Genomic DNA, 25,353 nt, shown 5'->3' with positions numbered 1-25,353 from the left:
CCCATCTTTATTCTTTGTTAGATTTAATTTTGAAAAAAAAAAAAGTGTTAGTAATTTTGCAGGAGTAAGAATGCCTTGTGATTTTCCATTCTTCTAAATTTGTGTGCTTCAGGTATCCAGGTTATTTTAGCCTTATAAAATGAGATAGAGGGTATCCTTTTCTCTATTTTCTAAACTCATACCTTTATTCTATTTTATTTTATTTTTTGTTGGGTGCAGTCTTTCTCTAGTTGCAGTGAGCAGGAGCTAGTTTTGTCGCAGTGCGTGGGCCGCTCATTGCCGTAACGTCTCTCATCGTGGAGCGCAAGCTCTAGGTGCACAGGCTTCAGTAGTTGCAGCACTTAGGCTCAGTAGCTGTGGCTCATGGGCTTAGTTCTCTGTGACATGTGCAATCTTTCTGGACCAGGGATCAAATTCTATGTCCTCTGCATTGGCAAGGGGGATTCTTATCCAATGGACCACCAGGAAAGTCCTTACCTTTATTCTGAATATTACCTCTTCCTTGATTGCTTAGAAGAACTAGCCTCAATTCTGCTTACTTAAGGTTGTATTTCCTCATTAGTTACACTATTGCACAATTTAATTAGCACAGTGCTTCCTCATAATCATTTTCCAGTTTTATTCCCATAATTGATATCTAGTTTCATACGTGGTTGGAAAAGATGCTTGATATAGTTTCTACCTTCTTAAATTTGTTGAGACATGTTTTGTGACCTGGCTGGTGATATATCCTGAAGAATGTTCTATGTGCCCTTGAAAAGAATGTGTGTTATATCACTATGTATAAAATAGACAAACAATATAGACCCACTATATAGCACAGGGAACTCCACTCAGTATTCTGTAATAACTTGTATGGGAAAAGATCTGATAAAGAATGGATAAATATGTATATGTATAAATAAATCAGTTTGCAATACGCCTGAAGCTAACACATTGTAAAACAACTATATCCCAATATAAAATAAAAAAAATTTTAAAGAATGTGTATTCTGTTGTTTTTGGATAAACTATCATATAGATACATATTGATTGCCACTAGTCTAATGTGTCATTTAAGACCACTATTTCCTAATTGATTTTTCTGTGTGGATAATCTGTCCACTGATGTATGTGACGGGTTAAAGTCATCTACTATTATTGTTTTATTGTGAAATTCTCCCTTTACCTGTTATTGTTTGCTTTATATATTTAGATTCTTAATTATTAGGTGCATATATGTTAATGAGTATTATATCCTCTTCTTTCCTGATTTTTTGTCTTTATAATGTCCTTATTTGTCTTTTATTATAGACTTACTTTAGTCTACTTTGTCTGATATGAATATTGCTCTACTAGCTTTCTTTTCAATTCTATTTTTATGAATATCTTTTCCATTCCCTCACTTTCAGTCTGTGTTCTTTAGCTCTGAAGTGAGTCTCTTGTAAGCAACATATAGGTGGATCTTGTTATGTTATCCAGTAAGCCACCCTATGTCTTTTGATTGGTGTATTTAGTTCATTGACATTTAAAGCTATTGATAGGTATGTGGCTGTTGTTTAGTAGCTAAGTCATGTCTGAGTCTTTTATAACCCCATGGATGATAGCCTGTCAGGCTCCTCCATTCAGGGGATTTCCCAGGCAAGAATACTGGAGTGGGTTGCCGTTCCTCCTCCAGGGGATGTTCCTAAGCTACTTGGGAACCCCTTTGATATAGATGTACTTATAGCCATTTTGTACTTGCTTTCTGGTTGTTTTTGTAGTTCTCTATTCTTTTCATATTCTCTAAGTTTCTTCCCTTTTGGGGTGATGTTTTCATTTAGTGATATGCTTGTGTTCCTGTCTATTTTTTGGTATCAATAATCCAGCCACCAAGCCATCACGTAGCTTGGTTCAGTTCTGTCTGGGGGGCTTCTTTTGAAACTTTCTGTTGCTCTAAGCTCACAGTCATGGTTTCAAACAGTGTCCATAACTCTTATGTTCACTCTCATTTCTCAATAACAAATCTCCACTTCTGCTTTAGTTTCTATAAATTTTATATCTCTTTTGTTTTTCTGTTATTTTATGTGTTTGAAGGAAGTGAGGTTAAAGTAGTAAGGGATGAAGTTACAATATCTTGTTTCCTGTTGGTTTTACTATATCCAGAAAATTGTAGGTTAACACATTTCATACAGTAGCAGTGAACAATAGAGGAAATAAATTGACGTGTGCATGTTAAGTTGCTTCACTCATGTCTGATTCTTTTCAACCCTATGGACTGTAGTTTGCAGGCTCCTCTGTCCATGGGATTCCCCAAGCAAGAATACTGGAATGGGTTGCCATGCCCTCCTCCAGGGGATCTTTATGACCCAGAAGCTGAACCCATGACTCCTATGCCTCCTGCATTGGCAGGCAGGTTCACAAGCACATGAAAATATTGAATTCTTTAAAGATGAAAGATAGTTTAATTAATATTAATATGGGATACCAACCCCACTTATTACATAATGGGTAAAATCTAACTAAATGAACTGAGAGTATGCTTGCATACTAGTGTTTTGCCTTGATCTTGTAACCTCTTACAATTCTATGAAAAACTTAGAAGTGGACACGAGCAGAAAAGTAGACAGTGTACAGTTGACCTCACAGAGTCAGGAAAGCAGCCATCCTGAATTTTCCCATGTAGAATCTTAAGTATTTGCACTCTCATGGGATCACAGCAACATTAAATTGCTTGGTTAACAAGGAGCTTTGGAAATTGAATCTCTAGGGTTCAAGACTGCAATCTATCTGCTATCACTTCTATCCACAGTCCTTTCCTTGGATATAAGCAGCAAACAGACTCCTACCATAGATGACCCTTCCTGCCCAGGAGCTGGTGACTCACTCAGACCCTTTTCTTCCTAAGGACAGATCTTTGGTTTGGTGTATCACAGATGTCAGACATCATTCCACTGCGATGCCAGCCAGGTAACCTAATGATCCTTAGTGAATGTTTGGAAATGAGGACAGGTGTTTGGGTACAAGTTTATCTTGAAAAAGCTATAAAAAGAGTAAATACCCCAGATTTCCCTGGTGGCTCAGATGGTAAAGCGTTTGTCTACAATGCCAGAGACCCAGGTTCGATCCCTGGGAAGGGAAGATCCCCTGGAGAAAGAAATGGCAGCCCATTCCAGTACTATTGCCTGGAAAATCCAATGGACAGAGGAGCCTGGTAGGCTACAGTCCATGGGGTCGCAGAGAGTCGAACACGACTGAGCTACTCCACTTTCCACTTTCCACCCCAGATGATTAGAACCAAGTCACTTTTCATAACTTATATCATCTTCACACTTCTTTTTTATTTTGTACCAATAATTAAGCATCTCTGATTTATGAATACCAATAAATATTTTTAAAAACCAACCAAGGGGTAGTTAACCTTTTCTAGAACTGTTTATGCTCTGCTGTCATCAGCTTTGGATATTTTTATTGTTACTCAATCACTTAGTCATGTCTAACTCTGCAACCCCATGGACTGCATCATGACAGCTTCCTCTGTCCTCCACTATCTCCTGAAGTTTGCTCAAATTCAAGTCCACTGAGTCAGTGATGCTATCTAACCATCTCATCCTCTGCCACCCTCTTCTCCTTTAGCCTTCAATCTTTCCCAGCATCAGGTTCTTTTCCAATGAGTCAGCTCTTTGCATCATGTGGCCAAAGCACTGGAGCTTCAGCATCAGTCCTTCCAGTGAATATTCAGGATTGGTTTCCTTTAGGATTTTTTTTCCATAACACATAAATATGCATGCAGAAGGCTTTCCTTCCCCTCCCCACTCCTTTAGTCTCTTTCCATTCCCAAGATGGTTTATGCTTCCTGTGACACCACTGCTGCTTCCCTAGTGATGACACATTTTATTGTCTTGTCACCACACCTTATTCATCAGATTCATCAACATCATGGAACCCAGAAACCAAACAGCTGTTTCTGAATTTCTTCTCATGAGACTGACAGAGAATGAAAACCTGAAGACCATCTTATTCAACCTGTTCCTGTCCATGTACCTGGTCACTGTCCTGGGAAATCTGCTCATCATCCTGGCTGTCATCTCTGACTCCCACCTCCACACCCCCATGTACTTCTTTCTCTTCCATCTGTCCTTTACAGACATTGGTTTAAGCACAACCATGATCCCAAAGATCCTGGTGAACATGCAAGCACATAGTCCAAGCATCACTTACACGGGTTGCCTCACTCAGATCTGCTTTGTCCTGATTTTGGTTTGTTGGGAAAGTTTCCTCCTTGGAGCAATGGCCTATGACCGCTATGTGGCTATTTGTCACCCACTGAGGTACACAGTCATCATGAACCCCCACCTCCGTGTTATGCTGACTCCACTCTCCTTGTTCATTAGCATTGGCAATGCCCTGCTCCACACTCTGATGGTGCTGCCACTATCCTTCTGCAAGGAGCTGGAAATCTCCCTCTTCTTCTGTGAAGTTGTTCAGGTCATCAAGCTTGCCTGCTCTGATACTCTCTTTAATAATACTCTTTTTTATTTTGCTATTAGCCGATTAGGTGGCATTCCTGTTTTTGGAATCATTTTCTCTTATACTCAAATAGTCTCCTCTATTTTGAGAAAGTCATCAGCAGGTGGAAAGTATAAAACCTTTTCTACCTGTGGCTCTCACCTCTCAGTTGTGTCCTTATTCTATGGGACAGGTTTTGGAATGTACCTTTGTTCTGCAGTTCCTGACTTTTCCAGGAAGACTGCAGTGGCTTCATTGATGTACACCGTGGTCACTCCCATGATGAACCCCTTCATCTACAGCCTGAGGAACAGAGACATGAAGGGAGCTTTCAGGAAACTCTTCAGTAGAGTGCCTTCTATCCTATGATTGTGTCATCTTCTAGCTCTCTGATGTCTGACATAAACTTTCCATTCTCTAATAAAAGGTTTTGGTTAGAGCCAATAGAAGCTGAATCTGAGGCAGAGGTTCATGGTATAGTAATTTTGTGGGGAATGTTCCCAGCATGAAGGAAGTGGGGAAAGGTGGGTAGGTCAAGAAAAGAATTTAAACAAGTCTGTGGTCATGCAGAAATAGATTCTGCCTGATTCCTTGGATGACACCATGTAAATTGTACCCCAGAGTAAAGCATATTTACAAGACATTGTGGTTGATCTTTCACACCTCAGTTCAGGAATCTTTAAGACCAGTCACTGGTAAATTGGACATATGTTAGACAACATTAGCACCCGTAACACTACTTCATTATCCATAAAATTTTATGATTAGATTGTCTCAGCAGTTTGAAATTATTGTGGAATATTTGAAATTGATCAGTGAGGAAAATTTTCTTTCTAATAAAAGAAAGAAATCCTGACTCTTAATATGCTCAAACAATAAAGATAATTATCTTTCATCACAAGGATTTCAGAGGCAGGAAATGTGCAGGAGCAGGAAATTAGAGGTTCATTCATTCCTCCATGAAGAGGCTTCATATTAGGCTGATTCCCCTCATGGACTCAGATGGCTGAAATAGATGCAGGTGTATCTAGACATGATTACTGGAGACAAATAAAACTGACTGTCCTTCACTGAGTCTGTTGTTAATTGAGGCTCTATTTATAATAGATATTTCCATGGCTTCACCCATAAGGTAATTACCTTCAAACTTATCACTGAGAAATGGATCATATGCCACCTACTTAATCTAGTTCCTAATATTGGAAATTGATTATTCTTGAGCCTTATGCTTGCCATTTGTAGTCTAATTACTGCTGGAAAGTTAATCTCTATGAGAACAATAAACACTTAGGACGATTCCTCAATAAAATTTAATTAGTGTTACTGTGTTTCGTAGGTTTCCTATACACTTGAGTCCTTGTATTTTTTCCATTGCTTCAGCAGTTTGATTTTTAAAAATTTTTACTTTTTATTGTGGACCACTTTTAAAGTCTTTACTGAATCCATTACAATATTGCTTCTGTTTTATGTTTTGGTCTTTTTGGCCACAATGCATTTGGGATCTTATCCCCCACAAGCAAGTATTGAGTCTCCATCACCTGCATAATTCTTAACCACTGGGCTTCCAGGGAAGTCTTTGATTTGTTTTCTTTTATTCTTATATTTATCAGGTTTTCCCTGATAAAATATTTGAGTAATATAATAAAATCATTGTTTTGTAGGCAGGGAAAATCTTTTTAATCTTCCTCTGGCATCTTATTTGCTTTGAAACTTTTTCATTGGCTTCTTCTTAAGAATGTATGTTTTCACTTCTCTTTTAGTCATCTTTTTATGTTTAGTTTTTTTAATTTTAATTTATTAATTTTTTAAATTGAAAGAATTGCTTTGCAGAATTTTATTGTTTTCTGTCAAACATCAATAAGAATCAGTTATAGGTATACATATGTCCCCTCCCTCTCAAATCTCCCTCCCATCTCCCTCCCCATCCCACACCTCTAAATTGTTACATAGCCCCTGTTTGAGTTATTGCTGTGTTTCTTACACATTCTGATAGAGTCAACACAGAGGAACATCATTGAATAAATTTAACTGTGTCATGGATGTCTTAGTGTATTGGGTTCAGTCTTGGGGCTTTCATGGAAAACTTTTTCATGTGTCTCTATGAGGAAAGTTACTCTATGAAGAACTACTTGCCTTTGACAAAGAGCTGTTGAGAGTAAGACAAGAGAGGAGAAAAGGGAAATAGAGAAGATCAGTGAGATCACCTTCCCAGAAGGACAAAAATTTGAGGCCATCAGTCAGAACCACATGTGGGTGAGGGGACAGAAACAGTGGAACTATCAAGGGAGAGTCCATGGAGTGGTGAAGAACTTTAAAAAGGTGAAGATTGTGTCCACTGTAGGTTGTGCTTAGTTGCGTCTGACTCTTTGTAACCCTTCCGATTGCGGTGCACTAGTCTCCTCTGTCCTTGGGATTTTTCAGGCGAGAATACTGGAGTGGGTTGCCATTCCTCCTCCAGGAGGATCTTCCCGACCCAGGAATCAAGCCTGTGTTTCCTCAGTCTTCTGCGCTGCAGGCAGATATCCCTACCCATTGAGCCATTGGGGAAGGCAGAGGAGCAGTTTTACTTTCAGCACCACAACTGGGGAACAGCTCCCTGCTCGGCACTCTTGTTATCTCCAGACTTCATTGAGGTCCGCACAAGTGAAATGAAGGGAAGTGGCTCAGTCGCGTCCGACTCTTTATGACCCCGTGGACTGTAGCCTACCGGGCTCCTCCATCCATGGGATTTTCCAGGCAAGAATACTGCAGTGGGTTGCCATTTCCTTCTTCAGGGGAGCTTCCCGACCCAGGGATCGAACCCGGGTCTCCCGCACTACAGGCAGACGCTTTACTGCCTGAGCCACAAGGGAAGCAGAACAATTGCAGATTTGAATAACCTTAGAGGAAATGGCAACTGAGCGACTTCACTTTGACTTTTCACTTTCATGCATTGGAGAAGGAAATGGCAACCCACTCCAGTGTTCTTGTCTAGAGAATCCCAGGGACGGGGGAGCCTGGTGGGCTGCCGTCTATGGGGTGGCACAGAGTCGGACACGACTGAAGTGACTTAGCAACAGCAGACCTTAGTTCAGACTTAGTTCATACCTTAGTTCCTTGTTCTTTAGCAAGAACTGTGGATTTTGAGCCTCAGGGGAATGGGGCATATGAAGGATGAAAGAATTTTTAATAAACACTTGGTGAGACTATGATGACCTGAGATGCAGAACTTTCGTATGAGGACATGGGGAAATATATTATCATTACATTTAGAATTAGGAATATGGAAGGATCTTTTCTCAGTTTTACTCATTAAAGTAGCATATGCAAAGTGGAGCTTAAAGTCTATGTGTAGTTCTGCGAGAATGGTAACATAATAGCCATGCATGTACCCACCCTATCCTGGAGTTAAATAAATAAAACAATCCCTTAATTATAGAATGCAATTTTTCTGCCACCTACATCACACTCTCCCCTCCCAGCGACAAACGAAATCTTGACTTTTTAATTCTTTTTCTTTCATTTGATCTTCCATTAGGTTGACTCCTATGAATGTGCCATTATTTGATCATGTTTGCACCATAAAACTGACAATAGGACGAACTATCACTGTCTTATCACCTCTGTATGTATTCCTTTGAAATTTATAATTTAATGACTCAGTAAAATTTAATTGTTATGTTTTAATCTTTTATCTTGATTTTTTTCTCATTGTTGCACTTGGGAGATTTCGTTGTTATCTTGGAGTGTATCAGTAAATAATTAATTTGCAATGTTCTGTATATTTACATTGTGTTTGGAGACTTCGAAATAGGTATTTTTTATTATATTGATGGAAATTTTGTAGCTAATTTTATGCTGTTATGAGTAAATCTGAGTATTCTTTTCTATTTCTCATGGCAGCATGAGGGGATCCATATAGTCATCAATGCCTTTTCATTTATAGTAACAATGTAAAAATTATTTCATCAACAGACATACCTCTTATTATTACATAACTGAGAGGCTTTTGATGCATTAATTTTCTTTCAAATATCTAATTGTGATAGACCTACTGAGTTGTTCATAATTTTCTCATTAATTCACATGAGCTTTTTTTTTTTACACAATCAAGGTGTTAGTGTTAGTTATGCAAAATCAACCTTGACTATTCATTGGAAGGACTGATGCTAAAGCTGAAGCTCCAATGCTTTGGCCACCTGATGCGAAGAGCCAGCTCATCAGAAAAGACCCCTGATCCTGGTAAAGACTGAAAGCAAAAGGAGAAAAATGAGGCAGAGGATGAGATTGTTAGATAGCCACACCAACTCAATGGACATGAACTTGGGCAAACTCCAGGAGATAGTGGAAGACAGAGGAGCCTGGCGTGCTGCAGTCCTTGGGGTCGCAAAGGGTCGAACGTAACTTAGCAGCTGAACAACAAAAACCATACCCATTGCAAAATTATTTCTTAAGTGTATGACTTCTTTTTGGATATCCTGTGCAGTTTTGTTTTGTATGAACACAAGTGCTTCGTTTTAGTTACATAGTTGATAGCTGTTAATACTTTACATAATGGCATTACTTAACTGGTCTTATTTATGAAAACAACAGCTGGTAAAGAATCTGCCTTCAATGCAGGAGACCCCTGTTCGATTCATGGGTCAGTAAGATCCCCTGGAGAAGGGATAGGCTACCCACTCCAGTATTAATGGGCTTCCCTGGTGGCTCAGCTGGTAAAGAATCCACCTGCAATGCAGGAGACTTGGGTTCGAATGAAAACAATAGTACTTCAGTCTGAAGAATTCCCAGTATTGGCTTTTACATTTGAAATATTAATTTAGTTTTCCCTTTGATGTTAAGCAGGATCCAAACTCATTTTTATGTACCTGTATAAATTGCCCACTTATGTATAGATTTCTTTATGAATTCTATTTTCCAGTCTCTAGGTCTTCTATTTACCCCTGAGCCAATATAAAACATTTTAGTTATTCTAGCTCACTAGACTACTAAAAATAAATTTATTGTGGTAACAGAGAAGCTTCGGACTCTGTTGATTACAATCACAAGGTACATTGTGTCAAGGTAACTTGAGTGCTTCTCTGATAACTTATGATGCAGTGTAAAAACACTGGTAATCAAGGACCAGAATTTCAATGAGTGGTCCATTATAATGAGGTCAGAATATTTAATCTACTACTTTGAAATTGGGAAAATTGATACTGAAATTCTATAAAAGGAATTGAAAATGCCTATTACATGCTCAGTCTATTTTTAAAATTTTAGTAAAATATATAACATAAAATTTCCAATCTTAATGATTTTTAAGTGTGCAGTTTTGTGGCATAATTGCATTCACCATGTTATGCTGTCAGCACCAAGATTTGTTTCCACGTGTTTTTCGTCACCTCAAACTCTCCCCCAACCTCAGTCCCTGGCAAACTGTAGTCTAATTTCTGTTTCTATAAGTGTTTCTACTCTAGCCATTGCATATAAATGGAATGATACAATAAATGTCTTTTTGAAAACTATTTTTTAAAAGTCTTCATTGGATTTGTTACAATATTGCTTCTCTTTTTTTTAATGTTTTGGTTTTTTGGCTGTGAAGAATGTAGAATCTTAGCTTCCCAACCAGGGATTGAACCCATAACTACTGAACCATAAGGGAAGTCTGTCTTTTTCAATTTCTTACTGTGAAGTTTTTCAAACATACAGAAAAGTTGAAAAAAATGATATAATGAACACCAATTTGCCCATCACCTACATTGAATAGTTAATGTTTTGCGATATTTGCTTTATTGATCTGTGTACAATATTTTTTCTTTTTTGTTGTGTTTAAATACACATAACATAAAATTTACCATCTGAACCATTTCTCACAGTTTAGTAGTGTTAAGCATAAGAACATTTTAGTCTTGCAAATCAGAAACTCTATACTCTTAAAACAAGAATTCTCCTTTTCTGTCTCTTCACAGACCTGGATAACTACTGTTCTATTTTCTACTTCTATGAATTTCAATACTTCAGATGGTTCATATAAATGAAATCTGTCTTTTTGTGACTGACTTGTTCCACTTAGCCTAATATTCTCAATTCTCATCCATATTGTTGCATATCGCAAAATTTCTTCCCTTTCTAAGACTGAATAATTTTCCACTGTCTGTATATAGCACATTTTGTTTATCCATTCATCCATTGGGTCGCTCCCACCTCCTGATTATTATAAATTGTGTGACTGAATGCTCAGCTGGTAAAGAATCTGATTGCAATGCAGGAGACCCCGGTTCGATTCCTTGGTTGGAAAAGTCCGCTGGAGAATGAACAGGAATGGAATATCCACTCCAGTATTCTTGGGCTTCCCTGATGGTAAAGCTGGTATAGCTGGTAAAGCTGCAAAAGAATCTGCCTGCGATATGGGAGACCTGAGTTTGATCCCTGGGTTGAGAAGATCCCTGGAGAAGGAAACAGCTACCCATTCCAGTATCCTGGCCTGGAGAATTCCACGGAGAGTACAGTACAGTACAGGGGGTTGCAAAGAGCCAGACACAACTGAGCCACTTTCGCTTTCATGAACAAGCTCAGTTCGGTTCAGTCAGTCAGTCCTGTCTGACTCTTTTTGGGTGTATGTGTGAGTTAAGGTTTATTTGGGACAAAATGAGAAGTATAGCCCAAAAGGCAGCATTTCAGATAGCTGAGAAACTGCTCCAAAGAGGTAGAGGGGAAGGTCAGTGTTACATATGATTTTAGAGAAGAGGGTACATGCAGCCAGGCTTACGTTCTGGCAGAGGCTTGCTGCTAGTCTCACATGTGACTTTACAACCCCATGGACTGCAGCACTCCAGGCTTCCCTGTCCACCACCAACTGCCAGAGCTTGCTCAAACTCATGCCCAAAGTTGTGGAAATATCTCTTAGAATCTTAATTTGAAATTTTTAAAGAATCATCATTTTTTAAGTCTTTATTGAATTTGTTACAGTATTGCTTCTGTTTTACGTTTTGGCTTGTTTTGGCTATGAGGCATGTTGGATCTCCATGAGAGATGGAGACCATGAGCTCTATGGAAAAGATAAGGATTTGATTCCTGTGGTAAGATCCCTGGTCGGGGAGCAAAGATTCCCCCCCATGTCTTGCAGTCAAAAAAACAAAAACATAAAAACAGAAGCAATATTGTATCAATAGCAAATTTCCACCTGGGCCCTTGGCAGCTAAAATTTTAAATCTTTATATCATTTGTATTTTTCTGTTATTTTATGTGTTTGAAGCAAATGATGTTAAGAAGGTAAGGGATGACATTACCAATGCCATCTTTTCTCTTGTTAGTTTTAAAATATATCAAGAAAATTGTAGGTTAGCATAGGCCATATTGTAGCAGTGATAAATCCATAGATACCTGAAAATATTGAATTCCTTAAAGATGAAAAATAGTTTAATCAATATTAATGTGGAGTACCACCTCCACCTATTAGATAATGGATAAATATAAATAAATGTACTCAGATTATACTTGCCCACTATTGTTTCACCATGACTTTTTAACTGCTTATGAGCCTATGAAAAATTGAGCAATGGACATGAGCAGGTACAGATGTTGAAAAGTAGGTAGTCTGTACTTAGCCTGAATTTCTCCAGTGTAGAGTCTTTTTATTTACTTGTTTGTTTGCTTATGATTTCGCGGAGTCTTCACTGCTGCACAGTCTTTCTCTAGTGGCGAGCAGGAGCTCTTCTTTGTTGCAGCGCGCAGGCTTCTCATTGCGGTGGCTTCTCTTGCTGCAGACAGTCTCTAGGCGCATGGGCTTCAGTAGTTGTGGCTCATGGGCTCTAGAGCACAGGTTCAGCAGTTACGGTGCATGGACTTAGTTGCTCAGCGGCATGTGGGACTGTACCAGCTCAGAGATCTAACCTGAGTCCCCCACGTTGGCAGACAGATTATCCATTGTACCACCAGGGAAGTCCCAGTGTCAAGTCTTGACCTACAGGTTGGCACTGTCCTGGGATCACAATGACAATAAATTGACTGGTTAATGAGGAGCTTTGGAAATTGAATCTCCAGAGTTCCAGACTACAATCTGCCTGTGACCATCTCAATCGACAGTTCTTTCTCAGAAAAGAAACAGCACACCTGAGACTCCTCATAACAGATCCCTCTTGTCCAGGAGCTGGTGACTCACTCAGACCTTCTGTTCTTTCTAAGGACAGCTCTTCTGTACCAGACACGTGAAGCATCGTTCCACTGTGATGTCAGCCAGGTAACCTAACCTCCCTCTGTCAATGTTTGGGAATTATAGCCAGCATTTGCAATAGGTTCATCCAGGAGAAGCTGTGAAGAGCGTGCATATATTAGATGATCACAACTAAGTTATCCTTGGGTCTCCTGCTGAACTGTGTCATCGTCTTCAATATTTCCTTGTACTTTGCATGAGTACTCAAAAACCTTTCATTTATTAATATTTTACTGACTCTCTGCTATGACAAGGACCATTTCTTCCTGAGTAGAAAGTTGCCCATTCTCAATCAGGGTGATTTTGAAGAATTGTCTGACATTTCTCTGTGTTTCTTGAACATGAGAAGTGTGCAAAAAAGTTGATAAATTTCACCTTATCATCCCATTCCTGGTCCTTGACACACCTAGGAATTATCTCTGTTGTTTAAGTCTGAGGTCACTGGGGATTCAGACAGAATCTTCAAATGCCTCCCTAGTCTGTTTCTTCTTATAAAATTACCAAATGTTTTAAATAATCAGACCAGCATAGATATCAATAGAATGTTGTTGCTCAGTTGCTTGGAGAAGGCAATGGCACCCCACTCCAGTACTTTTGCCTGGAAAATTCCATGGGCAGAGGAGCCTGGTAGGCTGCAGTCCATGGGGTCGTAAAGAGTCGGACACGACTGAGCGACTTCACTTTCACTTTTCACTTTCATGCATTGGAGAAGGAAATGGCAACTCACTCCAGTGTTCTTGCCTGGAGAATCCCAGGGACGGCAGAGCCTGGTGGGCTACCGTCTATGGGGTCTACCGTCTATGGGGTCTCACAGAGTCAAACATGACTGAAGCGACTTAGCAGCAGCAGACTTAGCAGCAGCAGCTCAGTTTCTAAGTTGTGTAACTCTTTTGCAACTCCATGGACTATAGCCCACCAGACTCCTCTGCCCATGTGATTTCCCAGGCAAGAATACTGGAGTGGGTTGCCATTTCCTTCTCCAGGGAATCTTCCCAAAGCAGGGATAGAACTTGTGTCTCCTGCGAGCCACCACGAAAATCCCATAGATAGACTAATACAAGTTTAAAAAACAGTCCCCTCTTAACCATTTCCAGATTTAATTTTGATTATTGACTGTTATATCAGCTTTAGGTTCTTTTTACAGTAACAGAAAATTTTGCATCAGAAGACTTTCCTTTTTTACCACCCTCCGTTAGTCCCCTTCCCTTCCCAGGGTGGTTTCTTCCTCTTGTGATAGACCTGCTGCTTGTCTAGGGATGATATATTTCATTTTCTATTTCATCTTTTTCATCAGATTTATCAATAACATGGAGCTCAGAAACAAAAAGGGTGTTTCAGGATTTCTTCTCATGGAAGTGACAGAGGATCCAAAACTGCAGTCTCTTGTCTTCAGCCTGTTCCTGTCCATGTACCTGGTCACTGTGCTGGGAAACCTGCTCATCATCCTGGCCATCAACTATGACCCCCACCTCCACACCCACATGTACTTCTTCCTCTCCAAACTATCCTTTACTGACATCTGTTTAAGCACAACCACAATCCCAAAGATGCTGATGAACATCCACACACAGAACCAAAGCATTGCTTATGCAGGCTGCCTCATGCAGGTCCGCTTTGTCCTGATGTTGGCAAGTTTGGATAGTTGTATTCTTTCAGCAATGGCCTACGATCTCTATGTGGCCGTTTGTCATCCACTGGGGTACACTGTCATCGTGTACTCTCGTCTCTGTTGCTTGTTGATTCTTCTTTCTCTGTTTACTCTCATTGTGGATGCCCTGCTCCACAGTCGGATGCTCTTGCAGCTGTCCTTCTGTACAGATCTTGAAATCCCCCTCTTATTCGGTGAAGTTGTTCAGGTCATCAAGCTTTCATGCTCTGATACCCTCATCAACAATATCCTGATATATTTTGCATCTAGCATGTTAGGTGGTATTCCTGTGTGTGGAATCATTTTCTCTTATATTCAGATAGTGTCCTCTGTGTTGAGAATAGCATCAGCAAGTGGAAAGTATAAAGTTTTTTCCACCTGTGGGTCTCACCTCTCAATTGTGTCCTTGTTTTATTGGACAGCTTTTGGTGTGTACATTAGCTCTGCTTTTACTAATTCTCCCAGAAACAGTGTGGTGGTTTCAATGAGGTACACTGTGGTCCCTCAAATGATGAACCCCTTCATCTATAGCCTGAAAAACAGGAATGTGAAAGGTGCCTTGAAGAAACTTGTCAGTATCTAGGACATCTTTTCTTCTGGGATATCTCATTTGCTTTGCACTGGGGTTTCTGGAATGAGTTAAAGTGATAGAAAATCTGGGCAAACCAGAATATTTGCCTGGTTCTTCCACCACCAAATTCTTTGAAAATAACTATGTAACATAATGAAAAGTTCATTTTAACTTTGGGTTTTGATTGCTATGAGAGCCTTAGCTTGACTATATGGAGTATGACTGCTTCTAAGAAGTTCACCCTTATAAGCACTACTTAGGACAATGCCTGGTGCCTAGTAAGTACACAATAAAGTTAACTAGTATCACTGTGTTCCATACTTGCCTATATTCACCTGTTTTGTAAACTTAATGTTCTCACATATTTTTATCACTTGCCTCAGCAACAAGATTAGATTAGTTTTCTTTCATGTTATGTTTATCAGCTGCTTTTTCTAGTCTGCATAATGAAATAAAATAAGTTGTGTTCAGGTAGTCAGGGTAATTACTGATAATCTTCTAGCATCTTATTTGCTTTGAGCTTTCTCATTGGCCTATTTATAAGAATGTGTCTGAGTTTTCAGTTCTCTCCTCAGTCATCTTATATTGCTGTACTTCTGAAAAAAAAAACATTAAAATGAATTGTATCATTGATGTCATAGAGGACTGGGTGCAGTCTTGGGGATCTTAATGCAAAACTTTTTTTTCTATTTCAATTATATTTGTTTATTTTTTACTATACAGGGTCTTCTTTGCTTTGCACAGGCTTGATCTGGTTGCAGCCAGCGGGGGCTGCTCTTCATTGTGATGCTAGGACTTCTTATTGTGGTGGTTTCTCTTGCTGAGGAGCACAGGTTCTAGGCTTCAGGAGTTGCAGCATATGGGCTCAGTAGTTTTGGCTTTCTGGCTTAAAGCACAGGCTCATTAGTTGTCATACATGACCTCAGTAGTGTGGTACACAGGCTTAGTAGCTCCATGGCACATGGAACCTTCCTGGGCCAGATATCGAACCCATGTCCTCTGCATTGTCAAGAGGACTCTTTTTTAAATTAATTTATTTTTAACTGAAGGATAATTGATTTATAGAATTTTGTTGTTTTCTGTCAAACCTCAACATGAATCAGCCATAGGTATACATATGTCCCGCCCTCTTGAACTTCCTTCTCATCTCCCTCCCCATCCCATCCCTCTAGGCTGATACAGAGCCCAGCAGGGGGATTCTTATCCACTGTACCACCAGCGAAGTCCAATGCAAAGCGTTTTAATGTGTCTTTATGAGGAAATTTATTCTATGGAGAACTATATTCTTTTGAAATGGAGATGTTGAGTTAAAGACAAGAGGGGGAAAAGGGGGGAATTTGATAAGGACAGGAACATTACTTTTCCTATGAGCATAAAAAAGAAGGGCCATAAGTTGGATTTATCTCTGTGAGGATGCAGGTGAAACAATGGAGATCTCAAAGGAGAGCTGAAGGAGTGACTGTGGAACCTTCTGTTCTTGTCCTCATTGGTGGTTGAGGGGTTGTTTTATTTTCAGCACCATAACTGGGGAACAGCTCCCTGACTGACCCGCAAGTAGAGCTTCCCCACAGAACAGATGCAGAAATAGTTTCAGGGACTTCGCCAGTGGTCCAACGGTTAAGAATCCACCTGACAATGCAGCAGACATGGGTTCAATCCCAGGAAAATCTCACATGCTTAGAGGTAACTAAGCCGCTGCACCACACTTATATTGAGCCCATGCCCTAGAACCCATGCTCCACAACAGAATCCACGGCAATAAGAAGCCGGTGCACCGCAACTAGAGGGTAGCCCCCGCTCACTGCAACTAGAGAAAGTCCACGCGCAACAACGAAGACCCAGCACAGCCAAAAATAAATGAACGAAAGTGTGAAAATGTTAGTTGCTCAGTTGTGTCCAACTCTTTGCGACCCCATAGATTATAGCCTGCCAGGCTCCTCCGTGCATGGGATTCTCAGGCAAGAATACTGGAGTGGGTTGCCATTTCCTTCTCCTGAGGATCTTCCCCTCCCAAGGATCAAACCTGGGTCTCCTCATTGCAGGTAGACTGTTTACCATCTTTTAATATAAAAAGAAACAGATCATCTGACCTTTGTACTAAGACTTCTCTGACCTCCAGCAAGAACTACGGACTTTGAACCTCTGGAGGAGATTTGTGGAAAACCTGCATTCATTTTTTCACCCATAACTCTGTTTGATATTTTTCCAAAATTATGACCCATTTTTGTTTAAAAGTTGAAAGAATTTTTAAAACTTTTACATTGGATGAACATTTTTAATAAGCACTATGAAATTCTGATGACCTCTGAAATCTGAGATGCTTGACTTCTTCAATATTAAACAACATGGGAGAATGTGTTTAGAATGATGAAGATAGTAGGCCTTTTCCCAACTTCTTAAATATAGTATATGCTAAGTAGTGCATAAGATTTATCTGTAGTTTAAAAAAAAAAGATTTATCTGTAGTTTTGAAAGAATAGATAAGAACATGATATGAACCTATATGTAAGGGTTAAAAATAGAGCGATGTCATTACCTGAAGTGTTTCACAGTCACAACATGCTCTCCTCTTCCAGTACAAACACTAGCCTTAACCTGTACTAACTTTCTTTGAAATTATTCTTTTGGGTTGAATCCTATGAAATTGCCAATATTTTATCATATTTGTCCGATGAAACTGGCAATAGAATTAAATGTCATTGTATTATCTCCCCAATATTATGTTCCTGCTCAATTTATAAATTCTTTTCAAACTTATTGAAAGTTTAATAGAATGTATGAGTTTTTTTAATCTTGATTGCTTCTCTCATTATGGCACTTTGAGTTTTAATCAAGTTGTTGGGCATATCAGTAACGAATTTATTTCTAATCCTTTGTATTTTCACGTTATGTATGGTGACTTTTCAAAGTAAGCATCCTGCCCAATACTGATGAAGATTTTGTTTGTAATTTTTTTTTTCACATTAAAAATAAACCTGAGTATTCTTGTATATATTTCTTGGTGGAAATGAGACATTATGCTTGCAATGAAATTACTGAGTGTAAGTGGGTATGAATGCTCCTTTGAGTTGTACCAAAGAGTTCTCCTAAGTGACTGAAACAAGCATACACACTTTCTGATGAAAGTCTTGGTGCTCTGACTGATAACTGATACACTTTCAGGTAAACTGATAACCTAATGTAAAAATCATTTCATTAATTGATATATCACTTTTTATTATTTGTTTGAGAGTTTCTTCCACATATTAAATTCTTTTCTTTTAAATATATGTTTGTGATATCTCAAATGAGTTATCTTTTTTATTATTTTTTAATTTTTATTTATTTATTTGGCTGTACTTGGTCTTAGTTGTGGCATTTGGGATCTTTAGTTGCAGCATTTAGGATCCAGTTCCCTGACCAGGGATCGAACACAGGCCCCCTGCATTGGGACCTTGGAGTCTTAGCCACAGGACCACCAGAAGTCCGTCTTTTTCTTTTTAATTCATATGAGTTCTTTATATAATTTCAACCCACACTCCCCTAAAATACACCAAAGTGTACAGTGAAACTATTGTGAAAAGATTAGAAAAGACGGTTGTGAAAGCTAAAAAAAAAAAAAAAAAGGGAGTATCAGACTTTTATGTATTGACCAGAGACAATTGTCAGGAAATAAATTATTATCTGCTATAGAAATATACACAGTGAAAATTAAGTTTGAGGAGACATTGCTGCTGCTGCTGCTAAGTCGCTTCAGTCGTGTCTGACACTGTGACCCCATAGATGGCAGCCCACTAGGCTCCTCTGTCCCTGGGATTCTCCAGGCAAGAATACTGGAGTGGGTTGCCATTTCCTTCTCCAATGCATGAAAGTGAAAAGTGAAAGTGAAGTCACTCAGTCGTGCCTGACTCTTAGCGACCCCATGGACTGCAGCTTACCAGGCTCCTCTGTCCATGGGATTCTCCAGGCAAGTGTACTGGAGTGGGGTGCCATTGTCTTCTCCAGAAGAGACATTAGTGACTGTTAAAGAGAAAAACTCCTGAGAGTTTCCAATTTTATAATAACATTTAAAGATATACTAATTATATGCACATATGTAACTATATTTTCACATATAAACTTGGTATTAGACTTTGTGATGTAACTAATTAGGTAGAGATTCCTTTGCTCATATTGCAAAAAGAGAAAACTGGAATCCAGTTAGAGAAAGATGATGTGCTCATATTTAAAGAATTAGAAAAGGAGGTGAGCAGACTCAGATGGAAAAAACTACAGGGTGTATAACTGGTCTCATAGGATCAGGAAAGCAGCTACTCTGATTCCTCCTTTCCAGAGTCTGGGCCTTTACAGATTTGCACTGCCCTGGGATCACAGCGACAATCAAATTGTTTGGCTAATGAGGAGCTTTGGAAATTGAACCTCTAGGGATGCAGAGACAGTATACTGCCTGTGACCACCTCGTTCAACAATCCTTTCCGTGGAAAGTTACAGCACACCTAAGCCTATTCCCATCTGTGATCCCTCTTGCCCAGGAGCTCTGGTCTCACTCAATCCTTCTGCCATTCCCGAGGACACATCTCCTATGTGGCAAGTCAAAGAAGACATCAAGCATCATTCCACTGTGATGCCAGCCAGGTATCCTAACGTCTCTCAGTGAATGTTTGGACATGAAGTCAGGTATTATGCAATAGGCTCATCCAAGGGGACCTGTGAGGAGAGTACCTACATCAGACGGTTTAGAACTAAGCCACCCACGGTCCTCCTATCTGTCAGTCAGCTTCTTTACGTGTTTCTTTGTACTTGGCACCAATGCTAGAGCATCTCTCATTTACTCATATTGTACTCACTCTACTATGACCAGAAGCATCTCTTTCTGAGTAGAAATCTGTCTCTTTTAAAACAGGTTGGCTGTTATAATTCTCTAACTTTCACTTGCACCTTATCATCCTCTTGCTGGTTTGGGACATAGCCGTGTATTACCTCAGTTGCCTGCCTCTGATGTCTCAAGAGATCCAGATAAAATGTTCAAGCAGCCTCTCCCTGTTTCTCTTTATAAAATGACCAGGTTTTAAATAGCTAAAACAATATACACAGTGTAATTTTTTAAATGACACCTGTTAACCCTTTCCAGAATTAACATTTGTTGATGCTGCTATATCAGCTTAAAGTTTTTTTAACTGAAAAAAAAAGTTTTTAAAGAAACAAAATAATTCACATACACAAGAGGCTTTTTTTTTTTTTTTTGCCACACCACACAGCATGGGGGATCTTAGCTCCCTTAACAGGGATGGAACCCATGCCCCCTGCATTGAAAGGGCAGAGTCTCAACCACTGGACTGCCAGAGAAGTCCCAGGCACATCTTTTTAATTGCCCTCTCTCAATCTGCTTCCCTTATTCTTTAGATGGTTTCTGCTTCTGGTGACACTCTTCCTTCTAGTCTAGAAAAGACACATTAGATTATCTTGTCATTGCACATTTTCCATCAGATTTATCAACAGTATGGAACAGAGGAATAAAACACGTGCTTCCGATTTTCTTCTCATGGAAGTGACAGAGGATCCAGAGCTGCGGTCCTTCCTTTTCAGCCTCTTCTTGTCCATGTATCTGATCACAGTCCTGGGAAATCTGCTCATCATCCTAGCCGTCAGCTCTGACTCCCACCTCCACACCCCCATGTACTTCTTTCTCTCCAATCTGTCTGTTAACGACATCTGTTTAAGCACTACCACAATCCCAAAGATGCTAGTGAACATCCAAACACAGAATCAGAGCATCACTTACACAGGCTGCCTCACACAGATCTGCTTTGTCCTGGTGTTTGCTAGTTTGGAAAGTTCTCTCCTTGCAGTAATGGCCTATGACCGGTATGTGGCCATTTGTCACCCACTGAGGTATACTGTCATCATGAGTCCCCGCCTCTGTGGGCTGGTGATATTACTCCCCCTGTTTATTATTATTATGGATGCCCTGCTCCACACTCTGATGGTGTTACAGCTGACCTTCTGCACAGACCTGGAATTCCCCCTCTTCTTCTGTGAAGTTGTTCAGGTCATCAAGCTTGCATGTTCTGATACCCTCATTAACAATATCCTGATATATTTGGCAACTAGCATATTTGGGGGTGTTCCTGTGTGTGGAATCATTTTCTCTTATAGTCAGATAGTGTCCTCTGTCTTGAGGATGCCATCAGCAAGTGGAAAGTATAAAGCTTTTTCCACCTGTGGCTCTCACCTCTCAGTTGTGTCCTTGTTCTATGGGACAGGTTTTGGGGTGTACATTAGTTCTGCTCTTACTAACTCATCCAGAAACACTGCCGTGCTTTCAATGATGTACACTGTTGTTCCTCAGATGATGAACCCCTTCATTTATAGCCTGAGGAACAGGGACATGAAAGGAGCCTTGAGGAAACTCATCGTTAGGACTCCTTCTTTCCTGTGATTGTCTCTTCTGCTTTGTACTGGCATTTCTAGAAGGAACCAACATCACAAGAATGTCAGGTGAACCAGAAAGCCTGACTCTTGTCCCACCAACTTATTCTAAACTGACTAGATAACATAGTGGCTAAGTGAATTTTAACTTGAGGTTGAAACCCAACCTGCTCTTTGCTTGGCTCAGTGATGGTTCACAAATGAGTCCCGTTTCCTAATCTTGTTTTCCTCCATGCATTCCTTAAGAAGCTAATGGAGGCAGGAGATACACTGATATCGTTGGAACATCAAAAGAAGAAATGTGGAAATTTTGGATATGCCAGGGAGAGGATCTAATAAATTTGTGGACATAAGAGCCTTGAGTTTGCCTGATCTTATGGTTGGGACCAACAAAGGATATAGTGAAAACTTTGGTTTTCCAGTAGTCATGTATAGATGTGAGAATTGGACCATAAGGAAGGCTGAATGTCAAAGAATTGATTCTTTCGCACTCCGGTGTTGGAGAAGACTCTTGAGAATCTCTTAAATTGCAAGGAGATCCAACCAATCAATCCTAAAGGAAATAAACCCTGAATATTCATTGGAAGGATTGATACTGAAACTGAAGCTCCCATATTTTGGCCACCTGATGGGAAGAACTGATTTACTGGAGCTAGGATGTTGGGAAATGTTGAAGGAAAAAACAAGGGGTCGGCAGAGGATGGAATGGTTAGATGGCATCACTGACTCAATGAACACAAATCTGAGCAAACTTCAGGAGACAGTACAGGACAGAGGAGCTTGGCGTGCATGCTGCCATTCATGGGATCACAGAGTCAGACACGACTTAGTGACTGAACCACAGCAGAACCGAATCCCAGGCTCAAGCCTGCTGTGAGGTGTGTGGATATTTGTATGCACTGCATATTTCTTTTTACATTGTGATATTGCTTTTGAATATCTTTCTGTAGTTTCTTTTTTTTATGGGGGCAGGGTATGAACACAAGTCCTTATACTTTCCATAATGGTTTGTACTCCCTAGAGTAAAAATGCAAATCACCTTGGAAAATTAACTAGCATTGTTGTGTTCCATAATGTGCTTATATTCTAATTTGTAAACTTACTGGTCTCACATATTTTTACCACTTGCTTTAGCAGTTAGGTTAGTTTTGTTTTCTTTTATGTTGTATTTATCAGTTTGCTTTTCTGATGTATCCCATAATAAAATAAACATTATTTATGCAGCAAAAATGAACTCGTTTCCAATATTCTGGACTTGTACGTGTATGCTGTATCTTTTCAAAATATATGTTCTTTCTGATGCTGGAAGTTTCGTTTCTTTGTAACTAGTTTTCTGGTGTTATAGATAAATCATTTTGAATAGTGTCTTATATGTGTCTGATATTAATGAGAGTGTTTTGTAATTGGGATGGAAATACTGGGTATTAGATATATCAAGTCTCCTTTGGGTAGTTCAATAAGTTTTCCTTTGAACAAATAGGCATACACTGGAAAGTACTAGTGATCTATTTCATCACCAATATTTTCAAGAATACTGACAGTCTAATGGGTATAAAACTGATTTAATTAATTCATGTGTGTCTTATTATTAAATGGTTGATATTATCTTCATATACTTCTTTCCTATCTGTTGAATTTTTGCTTGTGGTATTTCTCCTGAGTTCCTTCCCTTTTTCTAATGTATTCATGTGACTTTGTATCACCAGGTTATTATTTTCACCTGAATGCACTGAAATTTTTTTCACATGTGTTTTCTGCTTTTAGATATTTTTTTAAGGTTTTTTTGAGGGGACAGAGTATGTTCACAACTGCTTAATTTAATGTAGTGCATTTGTCAATCCCTTCCATAATGGTTTGTGCTCCCAGATGTTTTTTTAATAAATCCCAGGGTTACTTCAATCTGAGGGATTCATCATTTTGGCTTTCATATTTGAAACAAACCCTTCCTGGAATTTAGTTTTGCCTTGATGTGAGGCAGAGATCCAAATTCATTTTTCTATCCCTGAATAAACTGTCCATTTATGCGTGGTCTTAGGCTGGGCTCTACATTATCATCAGCAAGTCATATTTACTCCTGTACAAATTTTATAGGTCTTAATTATTGTAGCAAACCATTCAGCTAAAGAGCTTCCTTGATGGCACTCAGCCATATATATACATATATCCATTCTTCCCACAACTCCCTTTCCATCTAGGCTGCCACATGACACTGAGCAGAGTTCCCTATGGTACACAGTAGGACCTTATGAAGTGAAGTGAAGTCTCTTAGTCGTGTCCGATGTTGAAATCTGCATCTCCCTTTTTTGAACTTTTTATTTTACACCAGAGAAGAGCTGATTAATGGGCTTCTCAGGTGGCGCAATTGTAAAGAATCTGCCTGCAATGGGAAAGACCCAAGTTCAATCTCTGGGTCAGGAAGATCCCCTGGAGGAGGAAATGGCAACCCACTCCAGTATTCTTGCCTTAATCCCATGGACAGAGGAGCCTGGGCTGTAGTCCATGGGATCACAAAGAGTTGAACATGACTGAGCACACACAGAGACAGAAAGTGAAGAAAACTATTAATATATATTGAAGCTATTTTGATAAATTAGAAAAGATGGCCGTGATATACTGATTGATCAGAGATGGTGTTGTCACAGAGAATATATTGCAATGAATAAAATTTGTGTGAAAAATGCATGCTCAAGATTAAGATTCAGGAAACATGAAACCTTGAAATTTTTTTGTGTTTTTTTTTACATTAACAGGTATGTTTTTAAAGTGTTACTTGTGTAATACATAGCATATATTTTATAAGTAATTATAATATACAAAACATAATATTATAGCTTATTATATTATAGGATTATATATAGTATAGATTAGTATAATATACTAAGCATTATAGAATTATATCCTTGGTCTTTAAGGATTGGCACAGTCCTGGGATCACAGTGATAATAAAATTGCTTGACTAATGAGGAGCTTTGGAAATTGAACCTCTAGGGAGTACAGAGATTGTGATCTGCCTGTGACCGTCCCACTCGACAGTCCTTTCCCTGAAAAGCAGTAACACACCTGAGCCTCTGTCCATAGATGATCCCTCTTGCCCAGGAGCCTGGTGGCTCACTCAGTTCCTCTGCCCCTCCTGAATACAGATCTGTATGGAACACTCAGCAGAAATGTCAACCATCATTGCACTGTGATGCCACTCAGGTAACCTAATGTCCCTCAGTAAGGTTTGGAAATGAGGACAGGTGTCTCGCTATACTTATCCAGAGGAAGCCATGAGAAAAGAATATACATCAGAAGATTAGAAATAAGCTACTCCAGGCCTCCTGCCTGTCTTTCATCTTCTTCTCCAGTTTCCCTGTACTTTGCACCAGTATTCAAATGCCTCTCATTGACTAATGTTGTAGTCACTCTCTACTATAACCAAGACCATTTGTCTTGAGTTGAAATCTGCATCTCCCTTTTTTGAACTTTTTACTTTACACTGGAGTAGAGCAGGTTAGTGGGCTTCCCAGGTGGCACAGTGGTAAAGAATCCACCTGCAATGCAGCAGATGCAAGAGACATGGTTTCCATCTCTGGGTCAAGAAGACATCCGGGAGAATGAAATGGCAACCCACTCCAGTATTCTTGCCTGAAAAATCCCATGGAGAGAGGAGCCTGGCAGGCTAGAGTCCATGGAGTCACAAGAGAGTTGGACACAACTGAGCATGGCCACACACACATACACACAACGTTGTCACCATTTAAGGTGGATGGCAAAGGCACTCAGCCATATATATACATATATCCATTCTTCCCACAACTCCCTTCCCATCTAGGCTGCCACATAACACTGAGCAGAGTTCCCTATGGCACACAGTAGGACCTTATGGTTATTTACAAAACAGAAACAGATTCACAGACTTAGAGAACACACTTAGGGTTGCTAAGGCAGGAAGAATGAGAGGAAGGGACCATTAGCGAGTTTGGAATCAATATATACATACACTATATTTCAAATCTGCATTTCTTAAAACAGGATAACCTTTAAAATTTTTCCAACATTCACTTGCAATCTTGTGGTGGTATGGGGTGGGTGGACAGAAAG

General features: G+C 39.5%; 3 protein-coding genes across 3 annotated transcripts; all 3 read left to right on the top strand.

Annotated features, from left to right (window-relative positions):
• On the top strand, positions 3,895-4,836 carry LOC102177791 (olfactory receptor 7G1-like). The gene has a single exon (XM_005701631.2). The coding sequence runs from the start codon at positions 3,898-3,900 to the stop codon at positions 4,834-4,836; it is 939 nt and encodes a 312-aa protein (XP_005701688.2). The 5' UTR covers positions 3,895-3,897.
• On the top strand, positions 13,948-14,874 carry LOC102179468 (olfactory receptor 7G2-like). Its single transcript, XM_005701635.2, has one exon. The coding sequence runs from the start codon at positions 13,951-13,953 to the stop codon at positions 14,872-14,874; it is 924 nt and encodes a 307-aa protein (XP_005701692.2). The 5' UTR covers positions 13,948-13,950.
• On the top strand, positions 20,324-21,280 carry LOC102179186 (olfactory receptor 7G1-like). Its single transcript, XM_005701634.2, has one exon. The coding sequence runs from the start codon at positions 20,342-20,344 to the stop codon at positions 21,278-21,280; it is 939 nt and encodes a 312-aa protein (XP_005701691.2). The 5' UTR covers positions 20,324-20,341.

The sequence above is a fragment of the Capra hircus genome, chromosome 7, assembly GCF_001704415.2.
Source record: "Capra hircus breed San Clemente chromosome 7, ASM170441v1, whole genome shotgun sequence".
Taxonomy (NCBI): Eukaryota; Metazoa; Chordata; class Mammalia; order Artiodactyla; family Bovidae; genus Capra; species Capra hircus.
The sequence above is the reverse complement of the archived record's forward strand: the minus strand, read 5'-3'. Positions and strand labels throughout refer to the sequence as shown.